This window comes from Oncorhynchus kisutch, linkage group LG24 (genome assembly GCF_002021735.2).
Source record: "Oncorhynchus kisutch isolate 150728-3 linkage group LG24, Okis_V2, whole genome shotgun sequence".
NCBI lineage: Eukaryota > Metazoa > Chordata > Actinopteri > Salmoniformes > Salmonidae > Oncorhynchus > Oncorhynchus kisutch.
Window position 1 is genome coordinate 26,020,914 of NC_034197.2, and position 18,941 is coordinate 26,039,854.

At 44.6% G+C, this 18,941-nt stretch overlaps 1 protein-coding gene across 1 annotated transcript in view; it reads left to right on the top strand.

Moving 5' to 3' along the window:
- The window catches only part of LOC109869525 (cadherin-4), a 187,390-nt gene extending 170,602 nt beyond the window's left edge, over positions 1-16,788 (top strand). Inside the window, exons 9-14 of the mRNA XM_031804093.1 lie at positions 308-450; positions 6,280-6,516; positions 6,653-6,886; positions 10,964-11,103; positions 12,938-13,102; positions 15,653-16,788. Of these exons, the coding sequence (XP_031659953.1) occupies positions 308-450; positions 6,280-6,516; positions 6,653-6,886; positions 10,964-11,103; positions 12,938-13,102; positions 15,653-15,859 (1,126 nt within the window). The 3' untranslated portion in view covers positions 15,860-16,788. The remainder of the gene's footprint in view (positions 1-307; positions 451-6,279; positions 6,517-6,652; positions 6,887-10,963; positions 11,104-12,937; positions 13,103-15,652) is intronic.
- The last annotated feature ends 2,153 nt before the right edge of the window (positions 16,789-18,941 follow it).

Below are 18,941 nucleotides of genomic sequence, written 5' to 3' on the forward strand. Positions count from 1 at the left end.
CCATAACATAAAATCAACAGTGTAATGATTGGATTCAGTCTTGTCAGGTGAACTGTTGTGTCCTCACCTTTTAGTCTAATAATCTTCCCATAATCTCCAAACTGTTTCCTTTCAATTGCTACAATTGTTATGCATTTTCATATTTCTTCTGTAAGAAACATTTCAATTTAGCCCAATCCATATAAGCCAAATTTCACAAAGTGTAAAGGGTTAACATGCTACCCTCCTCCTCCTCCTCCTTGCAGATGAAGAGTGAGTACAGTATGTGTACTTTCTTTCAACTTGTTTCCTCCCTCTGTCTTTCCAGGTATTCTAAGCTGGCCGACCCGGCTGAGTGGCTGTCCATCAACACCACCAACGGTCAGATCGTCACCACGGCAACCCTGGACAGAGAGTCCATCTATGTCAAAAACAACATCTACGAAGCCACCTTCCTCGCAGTCGATAACGGTGAGACTGTGTCCACTGTGTGTGTGTGTGTGTCAGAAAGAGATGACAGAGAGAAAGAAGAGATGATATGCTGAAGAAAAACGTGGTCCCACGGGGTTGAGCAGAGGCATGACTACAGCTGAGTTAGAGCGGAAACTCTTGGTTACCGAGAGCTAGTCATGCTGTATCGATCCGTTGTCCTTTCTTCTCTCGCTCTATCTCTCCTCTCTTTTCCTCCTTTCTTCCTTTCTCCTCTGCCCATGGCATTGAGTGTGGGACATCCAGTTTGTTCTGCCACCCAGTCAAAGCTCAAGCTTAACCGAGCACAAACTCAATCACAGCAAACAAAAACACTTTTTTTTCACATGCGGAAGCAAACCGAGTGCTTTCCCCCTCCCAAAGTGCCTTATCAGTGACATGCAGTGCATTGGTGTGTTTACCTAAAGTTGGGACCGCTTTGAAGCATGATTGACATTGCTTGTGCGTGCGTGCGTGTTAACAGTGATTGACAACTTCAGAGACCATGACGTGTACTTCCTGTGTTGTTTCCTGCAGCACAGGGGGGGATTAGACAGCAAACCCATTAGGGCTGACACGCTCCCTTAATTTCCATGCCTCCGCTCGCACTTTCTCTTTTTCTCTCCTTTCCTTTCCCTTCTCTTTTTCAATTTCTTCTTCTCGGTCCCTGTCTTTCTCCTTGCACACTTTTTCAAAGCCCTCTGACCCTATGAAAGTTCCTTGTGACGTGTTGTCTCTGCACTCCGCTTCTGTATTCACCTCTGTCTCTTCCTTCTCATTATTTAGATCACAGTTTTAGGTGCGCCACCGGTGGTATTATTGGGAAATTGTGGCTGTGTGTGTGTGCGTGTGTGTGTGTGTGTGTGTGTGTGTGTGTGTGTGTGTGTGTGCGTGTGTGTGTGTGTGTTGCAGACTGTGTGGGTGTAGGGGGAATGTCTGCAGTGATAAAGTGAGAGGGATTATGGAAGCGCTGGGGGTGGAGGGAAGAAGGGAGGATGAGAGGAGGCAGAAAGATAAAGCGGGGGAGGGGGGGTACAGAATTTAGGAGAGAAACACAGTCAGAGAGAGCTAACATATTATCATGGCTGTCACCTACACAAACATCTGTTTTAACCCGCCTATGGATTTGTTTATTTCTTCTTTAAAAAACATAAGGGAGGCTTGCTAGAAGTCCTTTCTTCACACCTGAAATCTTTTAGCCGACATGAAGAAAAAAACATTATTACAAATCCTTTTGAGGAATTTACACAAACATAATTATTTATTTAGCTGGTTAAACCCCCCATAATTCTCCTATCAGCCTCAGCAAGCTGCTTCCACATGTCCCCCATACATGACTGGGATTAACGAACTAAATCGCCAGACAGGAGAACTAAACCACCAGACAGGAGAACTAAACCACCAGACAGGGGAACTAAACCACCAGACTGGAGAACTAAACCACCAGACAGGAGAACTAAACCACCAGACAGGGGAACTAAACCACCCGACAGGGGAACTAAACCACCAGACAGGAGAACTAAACCACCAGACAGGAGAACTAAACCACCAGACAGGGGAACTAAACCGCCAGACTGGAGAACTAAACCGCCAGACTGGAGAACTAAACCGCCAGACAGGGGAACTAAACCACCAGACAGGGGAACTAAACCGCCGGACAGGGGAACTAAACCGCCGGACAGGAGAACTAAACCGCCGGACAGGAGAACTAAACCGCCGGACAGGAGAACTAAACCGCCGGACAGGAGAACTAAACCGCCAGACAGGAGAACTAAACCGCCGGACAGGGGAACTAAACGGCCGGACAGGGGAACTAAACCACCAGACAGGAGAACTAAACTGCCAGACAGGAGAACTAAACCGCCGGACAGGGGAACTAAACGGCCGGACAGGGGAACTAAACCACCAGACAGGAGAACTAAACTGCCAGACAGGGGAACTAAACCACCAGACAGGGGAACTAAACCACCAGACAGGGGAACTAAACCACCAGACAGGGGAACTAAACCACCAGACAGGGGACAGTAAACCGCCAGACAGGGGACAGTAAACCGCCAGACAGGGGACAGTAAACCGCCAGACAGGGGACAGTAAACCGCCAGACAGGGGATACTAAACCACCAGACAGGGGAACCCTTCTGGGCTTTGTGTGTGTGTGTGTGTGTGTGTGTGTGTGTGTGTGTGTGTGTGTGTGTGTGTGTGTGTGTGTGTGTGTGTGTGTGTGTGTGTGTGTGTGTGTGTGTGCTAGCCTTTGCACACAAAAGCAATGTGATGTGTGTCTTACCACTCTCCCCTCACTGCTTTGTACGAATAGAGAACATACAGACTCCGGAGTAGAGATGGATACAGTATGCAGTGAAGTGGAATTGGGGACATAGTATCCACAAACTTGATGAAAGGAGAACATACAGTATGGTCCTTTTGTCACCATGCAGACTACAGAGAACGTACTGTATGGTAGCTACCCGGTTTACACACCTCTGCTGGTGGTGAATATGGTCATCATAGTATTGGAGACTAGTACTGAACAAGAGGCAACATTGAGATGATAATCCCCACATGTTAAATGTCATGCCTCCTGTTTGACTTCTTCACCTGTCAGTTAGCCAGCCTCCTGCTGTTGCTGATAAGGTCAAGGGTTATGAACTGGTAACTGATGTAAATGATCATAACTGCAGGATATCCTTAATATTCCATTTTATAACCCACATTTTTACTTTTATTCTCCGCTTCAGGGGTTTCCGTGGCCTACTCCCAGTTAGCCTTAACAGAAGAGTAATAAGTTTATCTTCCTCTGGTACCCCTCTCTCTTTCTCTCTCCCGCTCCTCTGTAGTACTCTTTATCTCACTCCCCCCCTCATTCTCCATCTTTGTCAAATGTCTTGCACCGTTGCCAAGTTTAATTGCCAGATCTGTGAGCTTTACATAAATCTTTGGTAAATGACAGAGCTCTTATCTCCGTCCCGGGCTTGGTTCTGGGACACTTCCCCACTAACCATTGGCTGAGCCAGCGGGGCGTAGCAGGGAAATTACTCCTAATTGGAGGCAGCAAGGGTCACCGCCCCCCTGACAAAAACTCTCAATAAACAGCATTGAGCTGATAGTACTGCTGCACACAGTCTCTCTCTCTCATTTAGTCTGAGACAGACAGTCTCTAACTTTCTTTATTTTTGCCAGTATACTCTAGTATACTCTATCTCTTCCTCTGTATTACACATTTTGACTTGTTCTCTTTCCTCTTGCTGTACTTTGTCGTTCTGTCTTTCTTGTCCTGTCTCTCTGATTGCTGAAGGCCTTTTCTCTCTTCCTTCTTTCCCTGAATTCTAAATGTATTGTGGCCATGTTCCATCTGTCCACTCAATCAATAAAAATGGCCTTCATATTGTGTATGTATACATTTACACACACACACACACACACACACACACACACACACACACACACACACACACACACACACACACACACACACACACACACACACACACACCTCAGAGAAAATATCCACGGACTGTTTTATTGTGTTATATTAATTGTTATTGTCTCTGGTGAGTGTGTGAGCTGTGTATGTAGGGAGATGGGTTGTGATGAGAGGGATTTGGCTGTATGAAATGAGGGGAGGTTGAACAGCCAAATGTCACAGCCAAATGTCAGCAGCTCTCTCTCTCTCTCTCTCTCTCTCTCTCGCTCGCTCTTTCAATTCAAAGGGCTTTATTGGCATGGGAAACATATGTTTATATTTCCAAAGCAAGTGAAATAGATAAAATAGTTGTGCAAATAGTACAAAAGGGAAAATAATTCAACATAAATGTGGGTTGTGTATATGGGTTGTATTTACAATGGTGTTTGTTCTTCACTGGTTGCCCTTTTCGTGTCGCAACAGGTCCCAAATATTGCTGCTGTGATGGCACACTGTGGCATTTCACCCAGTAGATATGGGAGTTGTTTTAAAATTCTTTGTTGGTCTGTGTAATCTGAGGGAAATATGTGTCTCTAATATGGTCATACATTTGGCAGGAGGTTAGGAAGTGGTGGTTAGGAAGTGGCAGTGTGCCTGTCTTCTTTTGAAAGCCATGTCTGCCTACGGCAGCGCCTCTCAATAGCAAGGCTATGCTCACTGATTCTGTATATAGTCAAAGCTTTCCTTCATTTTGGGTCAGTCACAGTGGTCAGGTATTTTGCCACTGTGTACTCTCTGTTTAGGGACATAGCATTCTAGTTTGCTCTGTTTCTTGTTAACTCTTTCCAATGTGTCAAGTAATGATCTTTTTGTTTTCTCACGATTTGGTTGGGTCTAATTGTGTTGCTGTCCTGGGGCTCTGTTTGTGTACAGAGCCCAGGACCAGCTTGCTTAGGGGACTCTTCTCCAGGTTCATCTCTCTGTAGGTGATGGCTTTGTTATGGAAGGTTTGGGAATGGCTTCATTTTGGGTAGTTGTAGAATTTAACAGCTCTTTTCTGGATTTTGTTTATTAGTGGGTATCGGCCTAATTCTGCTCTGCATGCATTATTTAGTGTTTTACCTTGTAAACAGAGTCTCAATTTGGTGTTTGTCCCATTTTGTGAATTATTGGTTGGTGAGCAGACCCCAGACCTCACAACCATAAAGGGCAATGTGTTCTATAACTGATTCAAGTATTTTTGCCAGATCCTGATTGGTATGTAAAATTCTATGTTCCTTTTGATGGCATAGATGGCCCTTCTTGCCTTGTCTCTCAGCTCTTTCACATCTTTGTGGAAGTTACCTGTGGCTATGATGTTTAGGCCAAGGTACATATAGTTTCTAGGACAATGGTGTCTAGATGGAATTTGTATTTGTGGTCCTGGCAACTGGACCTTTTTTGGAACACCATTATTTTTGTCTTACTGAGATTTACTGTCAGCGCCCAGGTGTGACAGAATCTGTGCAGAAGATCTAGGTGTTGCTGTAGGACCTTTAATAGTTGATTCTAAGATTTGTATTTGATCATGTATATGTTTTTGCTGTTTTGTTCTTTATTATGGAGCCAAAACGATTGGAGAAGTGGTTTATCTATACATTTCTGTTTTGGATAGATACTGTAACTCTTCATGTTGTTTGTTTGGTGTGTTCAAATTTTCCCAGAAGTGGTTAGATTTGATGGATTCTTCAATTAAATTGAGCTGATTTCTGACGTGCTGTTCCTTCTATTTCCATTGTGCATTTCTGTATTGTTTTAGTGATTCAGCATAGTGAAGGCTTCGGCTCAGGTTTTCTGTTTTTGTTTGGATAGGCTTCTCAATCTCTTTCTTAGGTTTTTGCATTCTTCAAGTAATTATCTTTTGTTGTTCATTTTCTTAGCTTGTCTGCTTAGATTTGATAGGGAAGCTGAGAGGTGAAATATACTGCCAAGTTTACACCTTCACTATTACAGTGAAACATTTTGTCCAGGAAGCTCTCTCTCTCTCTCTCTCTCTCTCATTACAGGAGATACACTCTTATCTCTCTGTATATATACATCTCTCTCTTTCTGGCTTTCTTTCCCTCTCATCCATGACGTCTTCTTCATCTCCACTTCCACTCTCCTTTTCTCTAGTTCTGTCTATCTTCCTACACTGTCTCTCTGAACTCTCACTGGAAAGGGCAGTGAGAGTTCTGATCAGTGTGCGGCTGTGTGGCCATGTGTGTGTGTGTATGTGTGTGAGACATGCATGGCCGTAAATGTTTGCTTAACAATAACAACAACAGTAACAATAGCCTCTTCCCTTACCTCATCTCCCCCTCTCCTCTTCCCCTCTCCTGCCTCTTCTTCCACTCTCTCTCTTCCCTCCTCTTCTTCTCCTCCACTCTCCCCCTCTCCTGTCCTCCTCCCAGGCTCTCCCATGGCCAGCGGTACAGGAACCCTCCAGATCTATCTGATAGATGTGAATGACAACGCTCCATCTCTGCTGCCCCGCGAGTCTCAGATCTGTGAGCGCATCAACCGCAATGCCGGCATCAACATCACGGCTGCAGACTCAGACACGGACCCCAACGTAGGACCCTTTGTATTCGAGCTGCCCACCTTCCCCGCCAGCATACGACGCAACTGGACTGTGTCACGTCTCAACGGTGAGGGGACCACCAGATGTAGATTGGGGGGTAGAAGAGGCAGTGCCTAAGAAGGGTTAGAGGCAGTGCCTAAAAAAAGTGTTTGAGTGTTCTGATATTGGGTATTAACAGTATGTCTCTCCCCTCCCCTTCCCAGGTGACTATGCCCGGTTGAGTTTGCGGATCCAGTATCTGAAGCCTGGGGTGTATGAGGTGCCTGTGATTGTGAGCGACTCGGGGAACCCTCCTCTCTCCAACAGGTCCATTATAAAGGTCAAGGTGTGTCCGTGTGATGAGAACGGAGACTGCACCCTGGTCGGAGCTGTGGCTGCTGCTGGACTGGGGACTGGAGCCATCATAGCCATACTCATCTGTATCATCATACTGCTCAGTGAGTATACTGACTGGACATCGTCTGTCAGAGTTAATTAGTTTACTCAAGTTCAGTTTTAATTTGAGTGTAGACATTTTTTTAAATTGTAATTGATCGCATTGACTGAAAGTGTTGAAAATACGCTGAAAACATCCCAAATACATAATCTATACAGCTAAAAACAACAATGCAATATAAAACAAGTTGACATTCAGGTTAAAGAAAGTGTGCTTTCTCAAAGTACAGTTGAAGTTGGAAGTTTACATACACCTTAGCCAAATACATTTAAACTCAGTTTTTCACAATTCCTGACATTTAATCCTAGTGAAAATTCCCTGTCTTAGGTCAGTTAGGATCACCACTTTATTTTAAGAATGTGAAATGTTAGAATAATAGTAGAGAGAATTATTTATTTCAGCTTTTATTTATTTCATCACATTCCGAGTGGGTTAGAAGAATACACTCAATTAATATTTGGTACCATTTCCTTTAAATGGTTTAACTTGGGTCAAATGTTTCGGGTAGCCTACCACAAGCTTCCCATATAAGTTGGGTGAAATTTGGCCCATTCCTCCTGACAGAGCTGATGTAACTGAGTCAGGTTTGTAGGCCTCCTTGCTCGCACACACTTTTTCAGTTCTGCCCACAAATGTTCTATGGGATTGAGGTCAGGGCTTTGTGATGGCCACTCCAATACCTTGACTTTGTTGTCCTTAAGCCATTTTGCCACAACTTTGGAAGTATGCTTGGGGTCATTGTCCATTTGGAAGACCCATTTGTGACCAAGCTTTAACTTCCTGACTGATCTCTTGAGATGTTGCTTCAATAAATCCACAATTCTCCTCCTTATGATGCCATCTATTTGCACCAGTCCCTCCTGCAGCAAAGCACCCCGACAACATGATGCTGCTGTAACCGGTGCTATACTGCACCGCTGTAACTCTGCGTTGTGTGTGGTTGATTGAGACTATAGACGTGGACTTTGGAGATCAGGTAGTTTTAATAAAGCAGAACTCACTCTCTGCATCCTGCATCTGCATCCAAAAGGAAATAAAACATTTGTAGAGCACATATGTCCCTCCACAATAGGAGGGACTGGGATCATTCCAGGAGCTAGCCATCGTTCACACAAACAATAGCCTGCTAATACCTTAGCTAGCTATTAACCACATGTTGAATTCAGAATGTTGATATCATCCTAAAAAGTACAATTACAAGTGCATCTTAACAATACCATCCACTTATGAGTAACCTCTAAATATACATCATTATTCATGAACAAAACACTGTGTGTATGACTTTGTACTTAAAAGAATCAAACTTTTCTGAAGACCGAAAAAGCGTGCCTACCTCTCTCAGTGCATCAAAATGGTTTGAGCACGAGCACCAAACGTAAGTACACACTCCCCTTCTCCCAGGATGCAGGCATGCATAACAAATCAACACAACATATTAATATATGAACCTGGTGAAATTCCCATAGTACTTTAACAACTGTTACACTGCCACCCCCTGTGCTTCACAGTTGGGATGGTGTTCTTCAGCTTGCAAGCATCCCCCTTTTTCCTCCAAACATAACAATGGTCATTATGGCCAAGCAGTTCTATTTTTGGACATTTCTCCAAAAAGTACAATCTTTATCCACATGTGCAGTTGCAAACCGTAGTCTGGCTTTTTTATGGCGGTTTTAGAGCAGTGGCTTCTTCCTTGCTGAGCAGCCTTTCAGGTTATGTCGGTATAGGACTCGTTTTACTGTGGATATAGATACTTTTGTACCGGTTTCTCCAGCATCTTCACAAGGTATTTTGCTGTTGTTCTGGGATTGATTTGCAATTTTCGCACCAACGTACAGTACATTCATCTCTAGGAGACAGAACGCATCCCCTTCCTGAGCGTTATGACGGCTGCATGGTCCCATGGTGTTTATACTTGCGTACTATTGTTTGTACAGATGAACGTGGTACCTTCAGGCATTTGGAAATTGCTCCCAAGGATGAACCAGACTTGTGGAGGTCTACAATTTATTTTCTGAGGTCTTGGCTGATTCTTTTTAATTTTCCCATGATGTCAAGCAAAGAGGCACTGAGTTTGAAGGTAGGCCTTGAAATACATCCATAGGTACACCTCCAATTGACTCAAATGATGTCAATTTGCCTTTCAGAAGCTTCTAAAGCCATGACATAATTTTCTGGAATTTTCCAAGCTGTTTAAAGGCACAGTCAACTTAGTGTATGTAAACTTCTGACCCACTGGAATTGTGATATAGTGAATTATAAGTGAAATTATCTGTCTGTAAACAATTGTTGGAAAAATTACTTGGTGGTTGAAAAACGAGTTTAATGATTCCAACCTAAGTGTATGTAAACCTCCGACTTCAACTGTACCTAATTTTGTTACTTTAGACAAAATCAAGACGTCAATATTCCTGTAATGTTTTTTGTATGAAAAATCTTAAATTTCATCTTAAATCACAGCAAATCTGAGGATTTTAACTTTTTAGATGTGTGTGTATTGTTGTGAATTGTTAGATATTACTGTACAGTTGGAGCTAGGAACACAAACATTTCGCTACACCTAAATAGTGTATGCGAGCAATAACATTTTATTTGATTAACTTTCTAAAAAAATATGTTTAATTTCACAGCCCTAAAACAGACATATCTTCCTTCCTCTCACTTCCTCTCCCCTTCCCCCTGTAGCTAGAGGTCTTCACATATCCACCTGTACCCGAATAGCCGTGACTGACCCGAGTGGGTCCGGATCCAGAAATGTAAAGAATGTCACGGGTCTAACGTTAGCTAGCTTAAATAGCATCTCCCGGTTTGATGCAGTCAAGACAGGTACTATGTAATCATATTTTATGATAAATAACCTAGCTATGGCAGCTATTAGTCTACTATAGTTTGAGTCGTCTCTCCCTCCCTCCTTCCTGCTCCCTGTGTCACTCACTCACAGTACAGCCCCTCCCCCGCCTGCTAGAGCTGCACCTCTTTCTCCCTCCTCTCGCACTTGATCCCTTCCAGATAATAAAGTAGCTTAAATAATGACTTTTCTGCTGCTTCCCTCAGATCAGACCAGGTTTATACGGAACGGGTCTAGTTGTCCTCCAGTCAGTTCGGGAACAGGTCTCCCTAGTGGCACAGCGGTCTAAGGCACTATATCTCAGTGCAAGTCTCTGATTTGGATCCAGGCTGCATCACATCCGGCTGTGATTGGGAGTCCCATAGGGCGGCACACAATTGGCCCAGTGTCATCCGGGTTTGGCCGGGGTAGGCCCTCATTGTAAATAAGAATGTGTTCTTAACTGACTTGCCTAGTTGAATAAATTTAGATTCAACTAGGCTTTTTTCAACAACTTTTGTTGTGTTTTTTTAGATTTTGCATATTGGTCCGGTTGGGAAAGCCCCAGGTTCATTTCAGAATGGGTCCAACTTTTTGGACCTATGACGATCTCTACCTGTAGCTACCACTACCTCTTCCCTACACACAATACATCAGATCCCTCCTTATGATCACATGGTATATTGAACCACCTTTCTTACCAGATGCTGAAGAGGGTAATGATTTGCTGTTCTCTCGTTTGGGCCTTGAAATCAAACATTTACCATGCAGTAAACACAATAGCATACAGGTTGTATTTTAGATGAATGCCTAGCTGGCCACCAGAATGTGTTTTCTCTGAGTGTGTGACCCCATGGGTTTTATTATTGGGTTCTGTCAGACAGTGGTTTTAATGTGGAGTTGTCTTGCTAAGGTGCTGCTGGTGGTTTGTTTTGTGGTGTGTGCTCATGGATCACACTTACATCGTGGGTTTCGCTCTTGTGTATAGTGGTACAGTCCTATGCTCTACAAATGTGTAGAGATTTTTGTGTGGTTGAGTGTTTTGCAGTCAGCCTATAAGTGTGTTGTTAAAGATGTGTTGGCTGTGTATTTTGCCGTAGGCCAATCATGTGGTTTAAGTGTTTTGTAGTAGAAGTGTGTTAATAAGGGTTTATTGGCTGAGTGTTTTGCAGTTGCAGGGTATTCTTTAATGTGTGTTCATTGTGTGTTTTGCAGTATTATTGTGTTGTTAGAGTTGTCGTGTGTGTGTTCCAGGTATGGTGCTAGTGTTTGTGGTGTGGATGAAGCGTAGAGAGAAGGAGAGGCAGACCAAACAGCTGCTGATCGACCCAGAGGACGATGTCAGAGATAACATTCTGAAATACGACGAGGAAGGAGGGGGAGAGGAGGACCAGGTACACATGCACACACACACACACTCAGAGACACACACACACACTGACAGACGAACACATACAGAGAGACACACACTGAGAGACACACAGATACAGACTTGTAAACATATACGTGTATATTTACAGTATACAGTGCGTTCTGAAAGTATTCAGACCAATTCACCTTTTCCACATTTTATTAGGTTACAGCCTTATTCTAAAATTGCTTAAATTGTTTGTTTTTTGTCATCAATATACACACAAAACCTCATAATGACAAAGCAAATCAGGTTTTTATTAATTTTAGCAAATGAAATGTATGAAAAAAATTAAATGAACGTTTACGTACTGTAAGTATTCAGACCCTTTACTCAGTACTTTGTTGAAGCACCTTTGGCAGCAATTATAGCCTCAAGTCTTCTTGGGTATGATGCTACAAGCTTGGCACACCTTTATTTGGGGAGTTTCTCCCATTTCTTCTCTGCAGATCCTCTTAAGCTCTGTCAGGTTGGATGGGGAGTGATGCAGCACAGCTATTTTCAGGTCTCTCCCGAGATGTTAGATCGGGTTCAAGTCCAGGCTCTGGCTGGGCCACTCAAGGACATCCAGAGACTTGTCCCGAAGCCAGTCCAGCAGTGTCTTGGCTGTGTGCTTAGGGTCGTTGTACTGTTGGAAGGTGAACATTCTCCCCAGTCTGAGATCCTGGGCACTCTGGAGCAGGTTTTCATCAAGTATCTCTCTGTACTCTCTGATCTCTCTCATCTTTACCTCGATCCTGACTGGTCTCCCAGTCGCTGCCGTTGAAAAACACCCCCACAGTATAATGCTGCCACCACCATGCTTCACGTTAGCGGTGGTGCCAGGTTTCCTCCAGAAATGACGCTAGGCATTCAGGCCAACGTGTTGAACCTTGGTTTCATCAGACCAGAGAATCTTGTTTCTCATGGTCTGAGTCCTTTAGGTTCCTTTTGGCAAACTCCAAGCAGGCTGTCATGTGCCTTTTACCAAGTAGTGGCTTCTGTCTGGCCACTCTACCATAAAGGCCTGATTGGTGGAGTGCTGCAGAGATGGTTGTCCTTCTGGGGAGTTTCTTGATGAATCTTCACAGAGAAACTCTAGAGCTCTGTCAGTGACCATCGGGTTTTTGGTCACTTCCCTGACCAAGGCCCTTCTCCCCCAATTGCTCAGTTTGGCCGGGCGGCCAGCTCTAGGAAGAGTCTTGGTGGTTCCAAACTTCTTCCATTTAGGAATGATGGAGGCACTGTGTTCTTGGGGACCTTCAATGCTTCAGAAATGTCTTGGTACCCTTCCCCCAGATCTGAGCCTCGGCACAATCCTGTTTCGGAGCTCTATGGACAATTTCTTTGACCTCATGGCTTGGTTTTTGCTCTAACATGCACTGTAAACTGTGTGACCTTTATATAGACAGGTGTGTGCCTTTCCAAATCATGTTCAATCAATTGAATTTACCACAGGTGGACTCTAATCAAGTTGTAGAAACATCTCAAGTATGATCAATGATAACAGGATGCACCTGAGCTCAATTTCGAGTCCCACAGCAAAGGGTCTGAATACTTATGTAAATAAGTTGTATTTTATTTTGTATTTTTATACATGTGAAAACATTTCTCAAATCTTGTTTTTGCTTTGTCATTATGGGGTTTTGTGTGTAGATTACTGAGGATTTTGTTTAATTTAATACATTTTAGAATAAGGCTGTAACGTAGCAAAATGTGTAAAAAGTTGAGTGATCTGAATACGCATATATGTTGCACATACACCCACAAGCACAGAGTGCAAGTTAGTTATGTCTTGAGGTTGACTGTATCATCTGTCTGTGTGTGTCTCTGTGCAGGACTATGACCTAAGCCAGCTGCAGCAGCCTGACTCTCTGGAGCACATCATCAGTAAGCCCCTGGGGGTACGGAGGGTGGACGAGCGCCCCATCATCCCTGAGTCCCAGTATCCCATCCGACCTGCCGTCCCCCACCCTGGGGATATTGGGGACTTCATCAACGAGGTGAGGGGGGCAACCAGGGGTCATAGTATTGTTTTGTTTATTTCTTTATCAAGATACAGTTTAGTCCGTCAGCACTTTTTTACTTGGGATCTTTATTTTATTTATTTATTTTACCTTTATTTAACCAGGTAGGCAAGTTGAGAACAAGTTCTCATTTACAATTGCGACCTGGCCAAGATAAAGCAAAGCAGTTCGACAGATAAAACGACACAGAGTTACACATGGAGTAAAAACAAACATACAGTCAATAATGCAGTATAAACAAGTCTATATACAATGTGAGCAAATGAGGTGAGAAGGGAGGTAAAGGCAAAAAAGGCCATGATGGCAAAGTAAATACAATATAGCAAGTAAAACACTGGAATGGTAGTTTTGCAATGGAAGAATGTGCAAAGTAGAAATAAAAATAATGGGGTGCAAAGGAGCAAAATAAATAAATAAATAAAAATTAAATACAGTTGGGAAAGAGGTAGTTGTTTGGGCTAAATTATAGGTGGGCTATGTACAGGTGCAGTAATCTGTGAGCTGCTCTGACAGTTGGTGCTTAAAGCTAGTGAGGGAGATAAGTGTTTCCAGTTTCAGAGATTTTTGTAGTTCGTTCCAGTCATTGGCAGCAGAGAACTGGAAGGAGAGGCGGTTTTGGGGGTGACTAGAGAGATATACCTGCTGGAGCGTGTGCTACAGGTGGGAGATGCTATGGTGACCAGCGAGCTGAGATAAGGGGGGACTTTACCTAGCAGGGTCTTGTAGATGACATGGAGCCAGTGGGTTTGGCGACGAGTATGAAGCGAGGGCCAGCCAACGAGAGCGTACAGGTCGCAATGGTGGGTAGTATATCTGACACAAACACAGACACAATTCCACATACAAGGCACAATGACTAACCTACAATACACAACTACAAAAGACATTGAAATAAAAAATGAAGACATCTGTAAAGATGTGGAGGTGCATTTACTGTGTACCTCCTTATTTGTAAGAAACATTTGATGCACCTTTTGTTTCAGGTAAAGGTGTGAGATCTGAGGATGATATTGCATAAATGTAGGCATTTTCTGTGTGCTGTTTGTTTACAGGCTTCAATCCTTTGAGCTCTGGCAACAGTGGAGATGGAGATTACCTGACAGCTGTTATCACACACTCAAACACACACACACATACATGTACGCACACATGCGTGTGTACATAACCCCAATTTAAACACACTCCTGCAAGAAGGCTTTGACTGACAGGCGCCGTGACAACATGTTCACACTTGAGAAGTATTGGCAGCTGTTCAGCTTTGATCCATTCTGCCTACACACACATATATACACAAACACACACACACACTCACACACACACACTAATCTCGCTCCAGCAGTCTGGCAAAACACAAACACATGGTGGCTCGGCTGCCCACTGTATCCTCCTCCTTGGGGATTCTACATCCCTGCCAATGACATCACTCTGTCACTCCCAATATATTGCCTGTATGCCAACATTTCCCATCTCCTCTATGGTGTTTCCTTAGCCTGTGTATGTTATCTTACTGAAAGCCTTACCCTCCTCTGTCTCTCTGTAGTACTATACACTAACCTTGCTAATCCTGTTGGCCTTTGCTGTGATGCTTCCTCAGCCTGTGCTCTATTAACATGTAAACAGCCTAACCAGCTCTGCTACGGCGAGTAAAATGGTCAGAGTGAGGTGTTCTCTCATTTGTGCCTGGAAGTAGCTAGCTAGCAAGCTAGCTTGGGTGCTTGGTTGGGACAAGCATTGACAGGCAGGCTGCAGAAGGACGAGTAGGCTACAATTCCCCATCGTTTATGTGCAATTTTGATGGCCAACTAGCTGTAAAAGTTTGAGAGGGTTTATCTAATGTTCCTTGGTTATATTTGAGCTCATCTTGCTCTGGCTAGCATTAGTTGTTGACCTTGTTGTTGTGCATAACTGAGGGAGAGAAAGCCTACCCTTTCATGGTAGTTTGATCAACAGCACTGTAAAGTTCCCAAATGTAAGAGGACTCCGTGGGATTTACATATTTGCAGAAATCCATTCAGGTGTATTTTTGTAGCTTTTGGCAAATGCGTTCTAACGATTTAAAGTCGCACTGTTGCAACTGTCTGTAAACACACAGTCCTGTTCAAAGTGAATGATGGCAGGCCCATGTGGCAAATGACTTGTTTACATAAAGGCCTACTGTAGCTCTGATTGGCTATAGCGCACTGGTAGACTCCTGTGTTGGACGAGACAGGTTTTTTCTGTTTTATATACTGCAGTGTCTATTAATTGTCCATACGCACGGCCGCTCTCCCACTCTATATTGCTATAGAATTTTCACAAATGTCTTAGTATATGTACTTCCCAAACATTCCAATAATTTATGAAAATGTGAAAATGACCATACCTAAGTGCTCGCTTGCCAGAAAATGTTTTTTTAAAAGTGTCATATTCTTCCTAGGGGTGTATATGAACAGATTTTTGTCAGTGCTGTCAGTTCCATAACCCCCCTCGCTCCCTAAAGGTCAGCCTGTTTACTATTAACTCTCTCCTCTCTCTATCTCCCTCCAGGGCTTGCGGGCGGCAGACAACGACCCCACGGCCCCTCCATATGACTCCCTCCTGGTGTTTGACTACGAGGGCAGTGGCTCCACGGCCGGATCCGTCAGCTCCCTCAACTCCTCCAGCACAGGAGACCAAGACTACGACTACCTCAACGACTGGGGCCCCCGCTTTAAGAAGCTGGCCGATATGTACGGGGGAGGGGAAGATGACTAGGGCCACAGGGGGCCCGGTCAAAGATCAACTTCCCCTATCCACCCTACTCAGCTGGTCTGCCATGCTCTCTATGTCTCTACAACCTTGGGGGGGGTCCTCAAATCTCCAACTTTAATACACACCCCACACACACACCAACCAACTGAACTGACCTAGCAACTGACCAATCAATTAAGCAACCGCCATAGTGGACTGTGCAGCAAGGCAGCTTTGGGTCCTACTGTACTGTACTATACTGAGCCCTCTCCTGCTCCAAGGCTGTCTAAGACTGAAATTTATGCTCTCCAGGTTTTTTGGTAGATTATGGGGTTGGTTACTTTTGTTGTGTTTTTTATTTTTTTATTATTTTTTATTATCTCTTGCTGTCTTTACTGTCCTTAAAAGCAAGCTATTTTCTGGTGTTGGGAGGCCATTGGCTCCCCATTTCCGCATCAGCCCCCAGCCGTCCCTTTGCAGATAGTCCAAGCTGCATATTGTGTGACGGGGAAGAAAAGAAAGAGAAACACAGAATGTCAATTCTTTCTTCTGCGTGGAAGGCCCTGGTTTAATCTCTCTGAACTTTGAATTCCATAGAACAGAAGCACTGTTGTTTAAGAAGTGCCTTCAGTGGTGCGTATTTTGTCTGACTCTCGCTAACTCAGGATTGGTTCCCATTTTCTGGGCTAACGTGGGGCACCGCCCCCTTATAACCCCTCAAATCTGACCTTCATGTCCGACTTCCTGTGTGTCATGTTCATCACCCTGTCATGCAACATGGACAGACATAGGAGAAGTTGCAGAGGGGATTTGCCTTTGGGGGTGAGGGGGTATCAGGAGAGGGAGTGCTCTATACAAAGACATACATTACCAGTCAAAAGTTTGGACCCACCTACTCATTCAAGGGTTTTCTTTTGCTATTTTCTACATTGTAGAATAATAGTGAAGACATAAAAAATATGAGAACACATATGGAATCATGTAGTGACCAAAAAAGTGCTAAACAAATCAAATATATTTTATACTTGAAATTCTTCAAAGTAGCCACCCTTTGCCTTGATGACAGGTTTTGAGCGCCAGAGAGGGGAAGAGGGAGCGCCAGAGAGGAGAAGAGCGAGCGCCAGAGAGGAGAAGCGGGAGCGCCAGAGAGGGGAAGAGGGAGCGCCAGAGAGGAGAAGAGGGAGCGCCAGAGAGGAGAAGCGGGAGCGCCAGAGAGGGGAAGAGGGAGCGCCAGAGAGGAGAAGAGGGAGCGCCAGAGAGGGGAAGCGGGAGCGCCAGAGAGGGGAAGCGGGAGTGCCAGAGAGGGGAAGAGGGAGTGCCAGAGAGGGGAAGCGGGAGCGCCAGAGAGGGGAAGAGGGGGCGCCAGAGAGGGGAAGAGGGGGCGCCAGAGAGGGGAAGAGGGAGTGCCAGAGAGGGGAAGAGGGAGCGCCAGAGAGGGGAAGAGGGGGCGCCAGAGAGGGGGGGAAGAGGGAGCGCCAGAGAGGGGAAGAGGAGGCGCCAGAGAGGGGGGGAAGAGGGAGCGCAAGAGAGGGGAAGCGGGAGCGCCAGAGAGGAGAAGCGGGAGCGCCAGAGAGGGGAAGAGGGAGCGCCAGAGAGGAGAAGCGGGAGCGCCAGAGAGGGGGGGAAGAGGGAGGGCCAGAGAGGAGAAGCGGGAGCACCAGAGAGGGGAAGAGGGAGCGCCAGAGAGGAGAAGCGGGGAGCGCCAGAGAGGGGAAGCGGGAGTGCCAGAGAGGGGAAGAGGGAGTGCCAGAGAGGGGAAGAGGGAGCGCCAGAGAGGGGAAGAGGGAGTGCCAGAGAGGAGAAGCGGGAACGCCAGAGAGCAGAAGCGGGCGCGCCAGAGTGGGGAAGAGGGAGCAGGCGTGACAGATGGAGTGCTGCATCAGATGACTTGGCCTCCACAATCACCCACCTCCACAATCAACCAACTCAACCCAATTGAGATGGCTTGGGATGAGTTGGACTGCAGACTGAAGGAAAAGCAGCTAATAAGTGATCAGCATATGTGGGAACTCCTTCAAGACTGTTGGAAAAGCATTCCAGGTGAAGCTGGTTGAGAGAATGCCAAGTGTGTGCAAAGCTGTCATCAAGGCAAAGGGTGGCTACTTTGAAGAATCTCAAATGTAAAATATTCCCTACTGTTCAATGGTTTGGGGTCCTTGTATTTTATAATAACATCAAATTGATCAGAAATACAGTGTAGACATTGTTAATGTTGTGAATGACTATTGTAGTTGGAAACAGCAGATTCTTTATGGAATATCTACATAGGCGTACAGAGGCCCATTATCAGCTACCATCACCGCTGTGTTCCAATGGCACGTTGTGTTAGCTAATCCAAGTTTATCATTTTAAAAGGATAATTGATCATTAGAAAACACTTTTGCAATTATGTTAGCACAGCTGAAAACTGTTGTTCTGATTAGACTAGTTGAGCATCAGCATTTGTGGTTTCGATTACAGACTCAAAATGGCCAGAAACAAAGAACTTTCTTCTGAAACTTGTCAGTCTATTCTTGTTCTGAGAAATGAAGGCTATTTCATCTGAGAAATTGCCAAGAAACTGAAGATCTTGTACAACGCTGTGTACTACTCCCTTCACAGAACAGCGCAAACGGGCTCTAACCAGAATAGAAAGAGGAGCGGGAGGCCCCGGTGCACAACTGAGCAAGAGGACAAGTACATTAGTGTCTAGTTTGAGAAAAAGATGCCTCACAAGTCCCTAATTGCAGCTTCATTAAATAGTACCTGCAAAACACCAGTCTCAATGTCGACAGTGATGCTGCTGATGCTCCAGATACTCAACTAGTCTAAAGAAGGCCAGTTTTATTGCTTCTTTAATCAGAACAACAGTTTTCAGCTGTGCTAACATACTTGCAAAAGGGTTTTCTAATGATAAATTCGCTTTTTAAAATGATAAACTTGGATTAGCTAACACAACATGCCATTGGAACACAGGAGTGGTGGTTGCTGATAATGGGCCTCTGTACACCTATGTAGATATTCCATAAAAAATCAGCCGTTTCCAGCTACAATAGCCATTTACATTAACAATGTAAAAAAAAAAAATCTGCTTTTCTTTAAAAAACAAGGACATTTCTAAGTGATC